Source organism: Sturnus vulgaris, chromosome 5 (assembly GCF_052056855.1).
Source record: "Sturnus vulgaris isolate bStuVul1 chromosome 5, bStuVul1.hap1, whole genome shotgun sequence".
Lineage (NCBI taxonomy): Eukaryota > Metazoa > Chordata > Aves > Passeriformes > Sturnidae > Sturnus > Sturnus vulgaris.
In genome coordinates this window covers 71,222,450-71,237,718 of record NC_142247.1, presented here as the reverse complement: position 1 = coordinate 71,237,718, position 15,269 = coordinate 71,222,450, and the positions used below count along the sequence as shown (strand labels likewise).

Here is a 15,269-nt window from a genome sequence, read left to right as displayed (position 1 = left end):
TGTTGCTCTCATGTTTTCCACCTTTGCAGACTCTAATCTCCTTTGAGTTTCTCCCAGGGGCTGTCATGCTGTGATATTGCTCTGTGACATTTCAATCCACAGGGAATTCTCTCAGTACCTTTTGATACAATTAATTATTTGATTCCTTCCTTTAACATAATATACATAGTTCTTTTCTCAGCGGGAGCCTTACATTGTAAAAGTAGTGCCTTGCTGATATTTTTTTCTTCCACAAGGTTATAGATACATGCATTATATCAATCCTTCCTTTAAAAATGCAGGCAACCATAGAAGATGCTTGGGAGATCCTCTATAAATAACGTGAATATAATTTCTTCTTATATTTAAGAAGCTTTCGCTGTCATTATGAAAATAGACGTATCTATAAATGTGTTTAGAAAGCTTGGGTTAATAGAAAGCAGCATAAGTAGGACGGGAAGTGGCAGCTTTATTTATTTTTTCAGCTAACCACGGGGAAATAAACTGCACAGTAGCACAGTCGGAAGCAATGCTGGAGATAGACTTTCTGATTAATACAGAGATAGTGCTTGTAATATTTTGAGGTTGAGCCGCCAGATCTTTGTGCTTCAGGGCTGGAGGTTGTGCTTGGCTTTGCAGACAGTCTTGCATGCTCATCTGCATCATCAAATAGTGAAGGGCATAAATACAGCCCTGACCTCGGTTCCTGTCACTGTCATCACAGAGATCAGTGCCTGTCCCCCTGCTCTCGGGAGGATGCTGAAGACTCCAGTGAGGTTCTCCCTCAGCCTCCCCTTCTCCCGCAGAACGACCTAAGCGCCCTCAGGGCTTCCCCCGCAGACCTTTCCCCATCCCCGCAGCCTCTTTCGGACGCTCTCCGTGGTTCAGGGATTCTATGATTAAATAAAAGCTCCGAGCGCAGATTACACTCGACATGCGCTGTGAGAACTCGAAGGAGCCTGAGCTTCTTCTATGCGGGTAGGCAGCTTCTTCGCCACTGGGAGGGCAGCTGAGGCGGCAGCATTCCAACACTCCCTGCCGCCTCTGCCAGCCTCCGGGCGCTGCCGTGCCGCCATCTCGGTCCGTACTGGGCCGGCTGTGAGCGGTGGGAATGACGGAGATGCCGTACCGCCCTCGCAGTGCCGACTGGTCCGTACTGCGCTACCTGGCTGTAAGGGGTGGGAACGGCGGCGGTGCCGCGCCTCCCTCCTGGTCCCTCACAGTCCCGACTGGTCCATACTGCGGTGGCTGTGAAGGGCGGCAATGGCGATGGTGCCGTTGCCGCCCTTCTAGTCCATACTGGGCCGGCTGTGAGGGACGGCAATGGCGGCGGTGCCGTGCCGCCCTCCCGGTCCGTACTGCGCTGGCTGTGAAGGACGACAATGGCGGCGGTGCCGCTCCCTCCTCCCGCCCCCGGGGGGCGCTGGCGCGGCGGCGGCACGGGGTGCAGTGCGCAGGCGCGGCTCTTCCCGGCGTGCTCAGCGCCGGCTCATGGCGGCGGCAGCGCCGGGGCGGGTGAGTGGCGGCTCCGGCCCGGCCCCGGCCCTGTGGGGAGGCGGCTCTGGGCCCTGCGGGGTGTGGGGAGGCAGGGCAGGGCGGGTGTGCCACGCTTAGCGGCTCCTCGGAGGGGTTCGAGCCTATGTGCAAGGTGGGGGGACGTCAGGGCCTGCTTCGCCCCCTGTGTTCGTGGAGCGACGGAGATCGCAGCCCACCCTTCCCTTTATCGTGGGGACATCTCCTGTGCCTCGCTCTCTTGTCCCTTCCCCGCGGCGTCTGTGAATTCATCCTTACATCCATCCATGCGTTGTCCAGGGAAGGGCAGCGCAGGTGGGGAAGGATCTGGAGCACAAGTCTGAGGAGGAGTGGCTGTGGGGGCTCAGCCTGAAGAAGAGGAGGCTCAGGGGGGACCTTCTTTCCACAGCTCCCTGACAGGAGGGAGCAGCCGGGTGGAGGTCAGGCTCTGCTCACAGGTAACAAGCGACAGGACAATAGGAAATGGCATCAGGCTGCACCAAGGCAGGTTCAGGCTGGACATTGGGAAGAATTTCTTATCAGAAAGGGTGGTTAAACGTTGGAACAGAATGCCCAGGGAGGTGATGAAGTCCCCATCCCTTGAGGTGTCCGGGGAAAGACTGGATGTGGCAGTGCGTGCTCTGGTCTGGGTGACGAGGTGGGGATCAGTCACAGGTTGAGCTCGATGATCTCAGAGGTCTTTTCTGACTTGATTGATTCTGTGATTCCACAGTGCATCCTGTCTCGCCCTGGGTAGCATCACTCCTCCTGCCAAAATCCCACTGCTCTGTGGCAGATGGGAATTCCCACAACATCCTGTCCTCATCCTGTGAATGTGCCTTTAAAACCCCTGCTGTGTTTCATCCTGAGGCCAGATGTTTAATACTCTTCAAAACCTCCTTTTTCTTTTTGCAGTAAACTTCTTGCTACTGAGACCTAATTGTTCATATTCCACTGCAGGATTAAATTAATTCTTGACCAGTTTTCATTGCCTTTCAAACTGTTCCATTTGTATAGCTTTGCTCTAGTTTTCTGTATTTACCACTAGCCAAAAAAAGGTCAATTTTCTCTGGCTCTAGGAAAAGTGAAATAAGAAGTGGTATACACATATATGCAAACCGTTAGCAAATAACTTGGAAATAGGTTTGTGGTGTGATCTGTTTTTTCTTTTGTCTTTCAGTTTTAAATTGAAGAGAAAATGTCACTTTATGATGACTTGGGGGTTGAGACCAGCGATTCCAAAACAGAAGGCTGGTCCAAGAATTTCAAACTACTGCAGTCTCAATTGCAGGTGAAGAAAGCAGCTCTCACACAAGCAAAGGTACAGTCCCTTTGTGGTTTTGCTTTCTGTTTTTCAGACTTCTTTCGTGTTCAATGTATTGTGTTTGTGATCTCAGAATACTGATTTGGGGTAATCTTGCTGGCATTTGTGTGTGAGTTTGTAGCAAAGATCCTGGCAAAACTGAAGGGGGAAAAGGGAAAATGCATTTTTCTTGGTGTCTCTTAGAGGGAGTGTTGCAAAATTAAAACTCAAGGAAGCCCTGATGTATGTGCCACAAACCTCTGAGCTTTTAACCAGCAGAGCCAAAAGCTAATCTCCAAATTTAGCTTTAAAGATAGCAAGCTTTATAAATATTTTTTAATGTAAGTAGGGGTCTATTTACATGTTTACATTATTTTATGTTTGTTATTTAAAAGGCTGTTGGTGCTAAGCTGCAAATTATTATGTATTAGAAATTTTTACAGCAAGTATTTCCACAGTAGATGAAAGGGAGGAGTGCAAGTTGATTCTTATTAGACTGTGGCAGAGCCATTTTCTCTTTTTATTGCTGCTTCTTTTTCTTTCACCCTTTTTCTTTGAGCAGGGCTGATATTTTGGTTCAGGCAGGACACAGGTGCTTTTTGGGCTGTGTAGGTTCTGTAGTGAGACTACTTAATTAAAAGAAGAAGCAGTAGCATGATGCCAGATACCTAAGTAGCCACAGAATATTTTTTCACTGGAGTTACTCCTGATTTGTACTGTTGAAATTGAGGGCAGGATTTAGTTGATGATTGGCACAAACTGCCTGATGAAGTTTACTGACTGCTGTATTAGTTATATCCTTTGTCCATGTAACTGATGTGTATCCTTAGCCTAACAGAAGAATAGGATAGAATTAGAAAACTCAAAAGTTCAGAAGAGATTAAAATATTTTATCTAGTGATAAATGGGAGGAACAGTAGATCTTTGGAATAAGTCTGAATTTCTTAGAAACTAACTCAGGTCAAACTCAGCTGAATTGATTGGGTGAATTTTTAATGCATTTCTGGTTCCAGTCGAAACCTAGGATGATTCACTTAACACGGCAAAGTATATCGAGTAAGTTGATTTTTAGAAAACTGCTTTATCTTTTTTAGACATTGTGTGTTTTGGCGGTTTTTACAGAGTCAGAGAACAAAACAAACCACAGTCCTTGCTCCAGTGATTGACCTAAAACGAGGTAGCTCCTCTGATGAGAGACAGATCGTGGACACACCCCCTCATGTAGCAGCTGGGCTAAAGGTAAGAGCAGAGCAGCTAAAAGTGCAGCTGTTAACAAATATTTTGGAAGTTGAATGTTTCCTAGTGGTCAAAAAAGTGATTATTTTCTGAGAATGTCTTCCTCTGCTGAGAGTTCTTTAACTAACATTACAACTTCAGACTTCCATGTGATACAGCGTGGAATTACCATGGTTAATAGGCAGTTTTAAAACAGTGTTCTTAGAATCCTGGACAGCTTCAAATTACTTGGCAAGACAACAATTTGGGCAGCTAAATAATTACTATAATTGTGATTGCATCACTGTTGGAACTGGACCTGTATAACAATCAACTGAAAAATAAAAGAAGAGACACCTAACCTTTTAAATGGATTTTTCATGGTAAGGAATCAAGAGAAACCCCCTTCCTGCAGCTTTTTCAAATAAAAGGTTCTGAAATGGTTCTTTCAGATTAGAGGAGAACAGTCTGTGTGCCTCTGTTGGTATTATATCAATAGCAGCTGATAAAAAGCCTGATGAGATTGTGTGGGAGGACCCTGGCAGATGGTTGCAGCAGCAAGATGCCATAAAGCTTCCAAAAATGTATTCGTGGGGTTTGAAAAATTCCTGTCCATACTGATTTGCTGCTGCTTTGCATTTTGCAAGAGGAGGGGGTGGTTCCTTCTTCGTGGGAAAAATTTGATGTAATGAGAGACTGGATGAAATGTTTGTTTTAAATAAAGCCAAGTTTCTTCTAGCACCGTGGGATTAGGATATTACCTGACATCACAGAAGTCAAGAATCTGAAGTGTTAAATTTTTGCTTTCTGACTAGGTGTTGTTTTCAGATCTCAGCTAATTTTTTTTTTTTCAGGATCCTGTCCCTAGTGGTTTTTCTGCAGGAGATGTGTTGATTCCCCTGGCAGATGAGTATGACCCCATGTTCCCAAATGACTACGAGAAGGTGGTGAAACGTCAGAGAGAGGAACGGCAGCGGCAGCGGGAGCTGGAGAGGCAAAAGGAGATTGAAGAGAGAGAAAAGTAAGGCTTTTGTTTAAATACTTGTCACATTGACTCTTATCTAAAGAATAGATATGACAATTTGTTTAATTTTACCTCTCTGTTTTCATGGAAGTTCTTAGAGATTTTGTGAACACTGCATGCTTGTAGAAGCAAGTGCAGTGTTTTACTTAAGTTTTAATGCTCTTAGTAGAAAACATCTAACAGTGCAAAAACAATAAGAATTATCAGCTTTGCAGCCTATTCAGCTAAAAGACCTTTGTCAAAATTATTCTGAATTTACTTTGTTTCAATGATAGCAGCAATATCTGGATACTTCATGATTGTTATCAGACTTTGACCTTGCAGATGTTTCAGAGTACTTGATATCAGTGTCACCTGACTACAGAAAAGCCTTTTCCACACTCAGTGATGAACCATCCTTTCTGCTTCTAAAAACTACAAACTGATCTATGACTGCATTAAGTTTTAAATGTAGCTAGCACAGCCTTTGAGAAGCATAGTTGCATTTCCTTTTTTAATCCCCTGCAATCAGTAATTTAATATAAAGTAAGTTAATTATGTGTTTTTTAATCTATTGTCTCTGGACAAAAGAAAATACTATTTTATTTTAATGCCCTTTCCCTGAAATAAGAAATCTCTATAATCCTGTTAAGGAAGTTGAATGCAGATTCCATAAGCAGTAAAACGTCTGCCAGCCAGGCAGAAGATTACATTTGCTCATTTCAAGTGAAGTGAACAAACCATTTTCATCACAGTATGAATCATCTGAAGTCTGGAATTATAGTTCTGCTGCCCTGTTTAGATTGTGGAAATTAATATTTGTAGTCACTGGGTCTTCTCTGTCTTCTCTTGTTATATCTTTTGATGGAGAAGGAATACCTGAGGCTCTTCCCTGCTGGCATGCAAGACCTCAGGAATCTGGGTTGTGATTCCCACAGCTTCAGCATTGACTGCTCTTTGGTTGTATTTGTACTTGTGTGTGGGCCAGGAGTCTTTATACATATAAACATTAGAGAAAAGAGGTGAAAAATGTGTACTAAATTCTGATTTCAAACGGGGGAAACAATATCAGCCAAGCCTGCATCAGATGTGTGCTTTGGGAGTACAGGCCATACATTTGTTCTGATTTCACAGTGTAGAGATTCAGAAAGTGGTTCCACAGTAGAGCTGTTTTTATCATCTTTTAGCACAGTTTGGTCGCTATGCTAAGAAAAAGATCTGATTTGTGCACCAGGTGGTGCTCTAACTTTTGAGGAAAATTGCTTTTCCTTTTTGTTGTATTAAAATGAGTAATTTCTTGATCACATCAGATAACAGCAAAAGTGAAAACAAATCTTGAAGCATTCCTTACTTCACATTAGAAGTTATTCCTAAATCTTACTATAATTGCCAAGCAAGCTTCTCAACAATCTGATGTTTAAGCATGAGGCTTTTTTTTATTGAGTAAATGATATTACTCTGTATAGCCTGTGATGGGAAATGTAAAAGGGATTCTGTCCAAAGCAGGGTGATTGATTAAATAATGTCTGTTACCTTGCTCTCTGTTCTATCCAACACCTGTTCCACTGTTGTCATTCAGTCACGCTGGTCTGTTTGGACAAAATTTATTCAGGTGCTTCCTCCTTTCCTTGCATTCTTTTTAGCTGACTTGCAAGTGAAAAATGATCTTGGTTTAGATCCACCTTCTGTTTTACCAAAAATGTCCCATGAGTGTAAAAGCAAAGAAACAAATGGTGAGGGTATTAACTTGCACTTTCATGGGAAACATGTTAAATGTCAGTTGGATGGAGCAGAATAACTCGCCCTGCAGAGGTGAGATCACAAATTAAAACAAAGAGTTGACTTCCATGGTTTCTCATGCTAACTTGCTGTGTCTCCTAGAAGGCGTAAAGACAGACACGAAGCCAGCGGGTTTTCAAGACGACCAGACCCAGATTCTGATGAAGATGAAGATTATGAAAGGGAGAGAAGGAAAAGAAGTAAGGGAACTGCTTATGGTTTTGGTGTGGAAAGAGGAGAAAGAGAGGGAGGGAAATTCACAGTCCTAGTTCATGGATTCTATATTTCTGTGTCCTCACATGAGTACACTGTCAATTCTGAGCCTTTAGAATAAATCTGGGATTTTATTATAACATAATACAATGGAGAAGACTGGTATTTTTCTATGGAGGCATATGGCAGCCAAATTGCTTGTGGAACTACCTGTGTTCAACCTTAGTTTGTAGATACCTGGTGGAAGTTCCTGCATGGTGTAGGTTCCAGGGAAGGGGTGAGGCATAACATAAAATCACTGAGCAAATCAGAGTTTTCACTATTGTGCCTTTTAATTCCTGCATTTGTTACATCAGTGCCCTCAGAGCTTGTCAGGTGATATGGATCGGAAATACGTCTTTGCATAAACAAAATTAGTCTTTATTATCTTCCAGCAACAAAGTTACAATAAATAATTCACATCTGTTGTGATATCCTCCCAATGTGTTGTGTTCCGTTTTGCTCGTAGGTATGGGAGGAGCTGCCATTGCACCGCCCACTTCTCTCGTTGAGAAGGACAAAGAGCGTGAGTACTCCAAAATCCTCTTCTCCAAACCCAGCAGTGTTAGTTTTTTTACTCAACTTTTTATTTAGTTAAGTCCTCCTGCTTTTCCCATTGCAGTCTTTGTAGCAGCAGGACATGAACAAGTTGTTTGTTCGGGGGGGAGGCTGTGGGGGACCTGTGATGCTGCCCTGTTTCACATCTCTGTTCTGAAGAAATCTTTCTGCATTGCTGTACAAGTGACTTGGCAAACTGGGCTCTTCCAACCATGTGCAGCTACTCACTTCTGATATGCAAGAAGAAATGTCACAAGCAGGTTTCTCTGGGTAGACTAGAAACCTCCACACTGTGTAGAGAGAATTTTTCCATTGCTCTTTCCTTGAGGAGGTACTTAGTGAATATCTTTCCTAAAGGAATTATGCACTAGAGACAATTTTTTAAGTCTTTCAGGGATGCAGTTTAGCTGACGAGATTTGTGTGCAGTGGTAGTGAGGATCTCAGTTGTCCACAAGATGGCATCATTTTGCTATAGGAACAAAACTATTACCTTTTTTTTTTCATGTTTAACTGCTGTAAATTTTAGGATTTAAAATAATTACCAGTATGTTGTCTACTTTCGAAAATAATAATAAGAAAAAATCCTATGCACACAAACTATGCTTTGGGAGTCCTCATTGTATTTATGAGAGGATTAAAATGTAAAAAATACCTCAAAGCTTAAATGTATGATACAGTGAAAGCATTTGACACATATAAACATTCAAAACTGTAAGACATTGTTTTGAGTATATAATTAAGAGCAATTGATCAGTGTCAAGGAAAAGTAAATACAGGATGGAAATAGTAGAAATATCCTTAAGGGGAGAGCTTTTAAAACATGACATGGTCCCACAAAGAAGCCTTTGTATAGCTTCTCACTTGATGCTCAATTCCAGGCTGGAAGAAAATAAGAAAATATTTATTTAGCAAAAGTCCCATAGTCCAGTCCATCTGCTGTTTAAGTAAGAATTATTTTTCCTCATATTATATCCTCAAACTTCGTGTCTGACTTTTTATTGGATAAGATACAAGAGCTAGTGTACAAGAAAATATACTAAAATTAAGTCAGTCTGGTAAAAGTCCTTAAGTCCATTAAAAAAGTGATTTTTTTCTAATGTTCTAGTAGGCTTTTTTTTTTCAATTTGCTGTTTGACTTGTCAGTGGAAGGTGATTTAATAATCCGACCAGTATGATTGAGAATCCAGATCCATCTCCATCCGCAGGAAGAGCTGCAGTTCAGAAATTCTCAGTGAGATGAGTTGCATTCATTCTTTTTAATAGACTTTTTAATATGGTTTCTCTTCTCTGCAGATGTGTGGTGTATTTTTATTACAGTCCTTGGGCCTTGAGTTGTTTGCATTGATCAATTTTTGTTATCATTCTGTTCTGATGAATGGGAGTTTGTCCTCCAGATAAACTCTTTGTAGTGCAGGTGGTCTCTTAATGTTCCTCTTCTCCACTTAATAAGAGGTTAATAAATGCATTATAGAGCTGTGGAAATCTACATCCAATGAGGAAAACCCAGAATAACTCAGATGTTGTTTCTGAGGGAGAGGTGAGGGGATGTTGAAACAGTGTGTGCAAAGGAAACCTTCTTCTGATTTGGATTTATGTGGAAGACCTTTTCATAGTTTGTTAGGATTTTCTTGAAAAAAACCCAAATGTCTCTATTTTCTCCAGCTGTAGCATCATTCCCATATGAGGAGGAGTCAAGACCTCGGGCACCTTCTTCCAAAGCAGCAATTCCTCCTCCAGTGTATGATGAGCCAGAGAGACCTCGTTCCCCCACAGGACCCAGCAACTCCTTCCTCGCCAACATGGGGTAAATAAATGAGTGATTCCTGCACATTTTGTGGGAAAAGACATTGGAAGGTAGTGGAAACCAAAAGCTGAAATAGTTTGTCAGGAGAGAAGAGCACAACCCATTGCATGTGTGTGGTTAGTATGAGTTCACAGAGTCCATATTGACAGGATACAGGAAAAAAAATGTGGATGGACAGGATTGAGGGAAACATCTCAGGTGGTTGCATCAAGGCTGTGCTTTTAAGCCACATGCCAGCATAAAGTGTTTATGGCCTGTACAAAGGAAATTGAACATTGAAAATGCAGGTGGCATGTTAGTTCTTCTAGGTTTCTTTCCCAACTTTGTCTTAAATTTGCTACATACCAGCAAATCGATATTTCAAATAATTTCAGCTCTGCTTTGTTCAAACAATTCAGAGTGTATTTGCATGAATGCAGCAGCTGTGGCTGCAAATCTGCCCATTTACTTTCCTGCCCTGTATGTGATGCTTGTGTTTGCTACCATGGCAACAAAGGGAAGGTGAATCTATAGCTAAAAATAGGTTAGAGACCTCATTTTTGGGTTTGATGGAGTTTTTTTAATTGTCCTGAAAAAGATAACTGAACTTGGTACTGTTGGACCAGCTTGTGCATTGTTACAACCTCTAATTAGCAGTACCATGGAACCCTCACTTCACTGAAGTAAGGGCTAAAATTCTGACCTAACCTGCTTTACTTTGACCACACAATTGGCTCTTTCTTCTATAACTTAGTGTTTACCTAGCCACACTTTTTAGCCTTTTTCTTAGAAAAAAAAATCATGTAACTTGTAGAAGCTCCTGTACTTTCTGCCCCCGTGTAAGGAAATTTTAGAAGGTAGAATATTTGAGCACTCAGGAGAAATGCAGCGTTAATGTTTTGTGGAAGAAACCTTTATGAACTGATTTTTTTTTTTCTCGTTGCAGGGGGACAGTAGCTCACAAAATCATGCAGAAATATGGTTTCAGAGAGGGCCAGGGGCTGGGCAAACATGAACAGGGGCTCAGCACAGCACTGTCAGTAGAGAAAACTAGCAAGAGGGGTGGCAAGATCATTGTTGGTGAATCTACAGAGAAAGGTAATTGTGTCCTGCACCAAGTGTGTGGGAAATTAAGCTCTTGGGTTTCTGTTTACCCTCTGTCCTTGTTGAAAACATTGGAGTTGGAAAAATTACTCATATTTGTTCTTGTGGAAATTTACAATATTTATCTTTTTGTAAAGTGATCCCGTATGCGTTTTTTTTTAGCTCATCATCCCTTTCCTCCATCAGTTGTCCTCCTTTAGTGCTGGGGAAGCCTCTTCACTTCCAGGGCTGATCCTGCTCTGCCCTGATGGCTTTTCCCTGTCTCATCCTGTTGATATTGCTCTCATTTCCCTGCTCTTGTCTGATCTTGAGACAACATCCAGGCTTCTGAGCACAAGTGGTGGAAGTCAGAATACTTTTAGTCTTGTAGTTCTTATGATACAATTCTGAAGTTAGGAATTATTTCCCTCAAAGGAGTAGTACATTGTCAGTGTTACTGCTTAATTCACACCACTGGAATTGTTTTTTCTGCTTACTGTCATTCCATGTAGCTGCAAGTTGTGAATAACTGTTCCTCACCAATATGAAATTACATTTTGTGACTTTTATTCCATTGTTTGATCAATAAGATTCTCATAAAAGTCCCTAATTGAGCTTTAATCTTAAATTATTCCACAATTCACTGTTCTGTCTTCATACAGAAACGGGCAAGAAGGCAGATTCCAACCCCTTGACTGAGATACTGAAATGCCCAACTAAAGTGGTCTTACTGAGGGTGAGTTGGGAGTAAGGAAATGTGTCTTCATGTTGAAATGTTTAAACCTCTGTTCCTGATACAAAACTCTGCACAGTTCAAATGGCTCTGGCCTGCACCCACATGGTGTTCTGTGCTCTGGAGAAATTATGTGACTTCCTGGGGTACAAGCTGTGACTTTAAATCAACACTGCTTTAAATTGTGCAGTTCCCTTGTCTTAGGGACAGGGACCTGCCTACTCCTGTAGCTCTTAAGCTTTTAAAGTATTTGTGGTCACAATTCACAGAACATCTGTGATTTGTCTACACAATCACCTGCGCAGACTCCATCCAGTGAGTTGGGTTTATTCTTTGACTTTTAGAACATGGTCGGTGCTGGGGAGGTGGATGAAGACCTTGAAGTTGAAACTAAGGAGGAATGTGAGAAATATGGCAAGGTTGGGAAATGTGTCATCTTTGAGGTAAGAGACAATCTGTCTCTCTTTTTGGCTGCTCTGAAAGTAAACTGGGCACTCATCCCTCACAACTGGAGTGTTACTGCCTAAGAGGGACATACATAGAAGATTTCTCAGGGTCCTTTTTCTGCGTTGGAATTCTGGATTTTCTGTACCTGTAAGATACAAGCAACTAATAATAGCAACTGTGCAAAAATCACTTGAGTATTTTGTTTTTAGAACCTTCTTATTTCATTCTTTCACTGCCGTTGTAAAGAACAGCAATTGAAAACAATGTTCTTGCTACTGTTCTGATTACTTGTGGCTTGGGGTTTTTGTTTTGTTTCAGATCCCTGGTGCCCCTGATGATGAAGCTGTAAGAATATTTTTAGAGTTTGAGCGAGTTGAATCTGCCATCAAAGGTAGGATCCTAAATCGTATCCTGTGAACCTCAGAGTTAACTTCTGTAGAGAGATTAAACAGTCTCACTGGTCATGCTGTTCAGTTAAAGAGATGTTTATTTTATTGAATTGCTGCTTGCTGATCTGCTCTTCGTTTCAATTCCAGCTGTTGTGGATCTAAATGGAAGATATTTTGGAGGCAGGGTGGTGAAGGCTTGTTTCTACAACCTGGACAAGTTCAGAGTGCTGGATCTGGCGGAACAAGTTTGATTTTAAAAATCTAGCTCGAGGTGTCATTGTTTTGGCAATCACGTTTTCAGCAGTAGTCTGGGAATAAAGAAGAGAAAAGTAGCTTTCCTAGCAGACTGGAAACGAGCCTCATTGAATGGATTTTACACATTCATTGTGACTTACGTTTTTTTGTAATATAAAGCCCTTTGAAAGTAAGATTCACGTCTGTGTGGTTTTAAATTGCACATTTCTGCTTTCTGCTCTGGGGATCCTGGTGTTTTTGAGCTTTCAGATGACTTTGCTCTGTTGAAAACCCACTGCCGAGGAGATGCTTTGTCTGTATTCCTGCTTTCTTTGTTCTGGTGCTTCATCATGGAGTTCCTGTGCTGGATCCACAATAAGTGTGAAGCTTTGGACAAGGACTGTGTGCTATGGTCTTCTCTTCCCTGATGGTCTTTCCTAGAGTTAGAGCTTTGCTCTCCTGAGTCCTCATCTCTGCACACCAGTGATTTGGGTCATTGGACAGTTGCAGCTGGTTTGTTCTCCCGACTCCAGGACAAAGCTTCCGTGCTAGAATGGAGACTGAAATAACAAGGATTGAGTTTGTCTTCACAGATCAAAAGAAAATCCATGTCTAATCCAGGGAAATGGAAAGAGGAGGGAATTTAATGGACTCTTAGCAAGAGCTCTTGGGCAGTCTGTGCTGGGAATATCCAGGGATAACTGATTTCAGGTCATTAGGGAGAAGGGAAACTCTTTCCTGTTATCTGGCCAGCTGTCAGAATCTCACTTCTCTAACTCACACATAGGCAACTAACTTTGATTAATCATTTCAAACCTGACATTTGCTCTTTCTGTTTATATTTCTGTATTTGAGGTCAAATACCATCAGGATTAGGCTTTCTTTTCCTTTTGGGAAGGAGTGCCTGTGGAAGTTTTCAAAGTAGGAGGCCATGGAGAGAAGTTCTCATGAAAATCTGAAGAGTTGACAAACGAAACTACTAAACACTACTACTCTTGATGTAAAATACTACACAGCTCTCTGCTCCTGGGTTTATGTTTTGTTTGGGAACAGTATGTAACAGAGTTGGCAAGAGGTGACTCTGCAATGGTGGCAGTTGTCTCTGTGCCCCATTGCACCCAGAATTGTGCAGATACTAAAGTGACTGTCAGCCCTGAGAGGCATTTTAGCTGTTTGAAAGCTGATGCTGGATGTCTTCTTCCTGTTACACACATGGACTGGGGGGAGGGGGGACAGACCTGTAGTTCAATGCTGTGAATATCTCCAGTTCATGCCCTTCTGCTGAGTTTTAGCTGCAGATTTCTATGACAAACCCGTGGGTCTTGTGTTCTGCTTATTTTGTCTGCTTGTATTCCACCAACCTCTGTACAAACATTTGCTTGTAAAACTGAATTTTTAAAAAAAGCTGGTATTTTATCTGCTGTGTGTTGGTTTCCTTACTCTGCTCTTGTGTTGTGCAAGGCAGTCCCTCAGAGTTGGGCACTGCTGCACCACGAGTTGGCACTTCTCTGTTTCAGCCTTCCTGCAGCAGAGGTAAGGAACAGGCCTGACATGAAAACCACAGGACTCGGGGCAAAAAACAGAATCTAGATTCTGTTCCTGCCTCTGCTTTTCATTTTCTCTTTGACTTTGAGCAATACTTTAAGGCCTTTGCTACTGTGTAGTAAAACAAAGAGATTAGCCTGGTATGAATTAGCATAGGTTTGCTTGTAGTACTCAAATAATTTGAGTGGGTGCTGTAGAAAGTTTAACCACTGGTAACAGATTGTGATCTGAACTTAGCTTGAAATATGACTTGGATTTAAGCAAAATGATTTATTTATGGCTCTTATTTCAGCAAATACCTCTCGAGTGACTAGGCTGTAAGCATTTCCTGAGGTACCCAGGCTGATTTTTGTGCCTTTAACCAGCTGTTGTGCTTTTTAGCCCCAGCTTCTGAGCTTCCAGTCTGATAACTTGCAGGTTTTCTGTCTGCTGAGAATGGCTTTATTGGCAACTTTTGAACCATTTTATTCTGAGAATCCTTACTGTGGTTGAAGACAGGAGTAAAGTTTATCCATGAAAATGTAGGGGAGAGGGTTTGTTCATTTATTATTTTGTGTAAGAGATTGATGCTATAAAATGAGGTGTTTTTCTGTACCATAGGGACGCTGAAGCAAGCACTGGAGCACTGGACTACTTGTCTGAGGTCTATCTGTGTGGTGGGTGCTGTACAAACATGTGACAGTGGAGCCAGGTGTGTAAGCAGGTGATGCAAACAAACCTGCACAGGTGTGGAAACTTGCAAAGGTTCAGGCACTCACTGAGCTCTGTGCTCAGACTTCACTGGTCTCCTTAGCAGGAAGATTTTTGCAAATGCACCTTCTCCCTGTTCTTCCACACTCTAAGTGTGTTGGCTCAGACTTCCTCAGGCATGTTTGTATCTTGCATGCCTTTAAAAATTTGGTTCTGAATTTACTTCTCTGCTGGAGAATTGGCCTCCTCTGGAATCTTGCCACTGACTTCTATTTCTAGTAGTTTCTCAAATAACATTTTATCTAACACCTCCAGGTCTTCCTGCTTGCACATCTCTTGTTCTCTGTTTCATCAGTGCCCTTTCCAAAGGCTCAGCAGCACTTAATTTGGAGCTCTTTGCAGCTGACAAGTTTTATTTGGTAGTTTGTCTTTACACCCTGGAAATTGTGCAGCCACCTCATTCTGTCATCTACGTACGTGGTGACTGGTCTGAAGCAATAATATTTTTGTTTCTCTTTTTGTGTGGTGCCCCAAAAGGTTCTGACTTCACAGAAAGTGAAGAGGATGATGGGCTGTTAAGAACATTTACTTCACGTGCAGTCCAGGATTGGTTATAGTGCTTCAGGTGAAGCACTGGGTGTTTTTCAGGTATGATTTCCTAAATTTAAGTTTTAATTCCTTGGCTTAAGCACCTGTATAAACAGTGTGATTTTCTAATGTGTTGAATAACTGCATCTCCTCTTGGGCTAAGTATGAACTGTTC

At 42.0% G+C, this 15,269-nt stretch overlaps 1 protein-coding gene across 2 annotated transcripts; it reads left to right on the top strand.

The window, feature by feature from the left end:
* Positions 1 to 1,380: 1,380 nt before the first annotated feature.
* RBM17 (RNA binding motif protein 17) lies at positions 1,381 to 13,687 on the top strand. Of its 2 annotated transcripts, none has more exons than XM_088165971.1 (12): positions 1,381 to 1,494; positions 2,672 to 2,812; positions 3,917 to 4,033; positions 4,864 to 5,030; positions 6,897 to 6,991; positions 7,513 to 7,569; positions 9,265 to 9,406; positions 10,332 to 10,483; positions 11,131 to 11,204; positions 11,546 to 11,644; positions 11,967 to 12,039; positions 12,185 to 13,687. In XM_088165971.1, the coding sequence occupies exons 2-12, from the start codon at positions 2,690 to 2,692 to the stop codon at positions 12,286 to 12,288; spliced, it is 1,203 nt and encodes a 400-aa protein (XP_088022097.1). In that variant the 5' UTR covers positions 1,381 to 1,494; positions 2,672 to 2,689; the 3' UTR covers positions 12,289 to 13,687. The 2 variants fall into 2 exon arrangements, with proteins under 2 accessions (XP_088022097.1, XP_088022096.1); XM_088165970.1 differs by having other exon boundaries at positions 6,894 to 6,991.
* The last annotated feature ends 1,582 nt before the right edge of the window (positions 13,688 to 15,269 follow it).

What these genes read in the sequence shown, in the direction of transcription:
- RBM17 (XM_088165970.1), top strand. Translation starts at nt 2,690, where the DNA reads ATGTCACTTTATGATGACTTGGGGGTTGAGACCAGCGATTCCAAAACA. An exon ending in ATGTAGCAGCTGGGCTAAAG is followed by an intron (nt 4,034 to 4,863) that starts GTAAGAGCAGAG and finishes TTTTTTTTTCAG; the next exon opens with GATCCTGTCCCTAGTGGTTT. An exon ending in GGAAATGTGTCATCTTTGAG is followed by an intron (nt 11,645 to 11,966) that starts GTAAGAGACAAT and finishes GTTTTGTTTCAG; the next exon opens with ATCCCTGGTGCCCCTGATGA.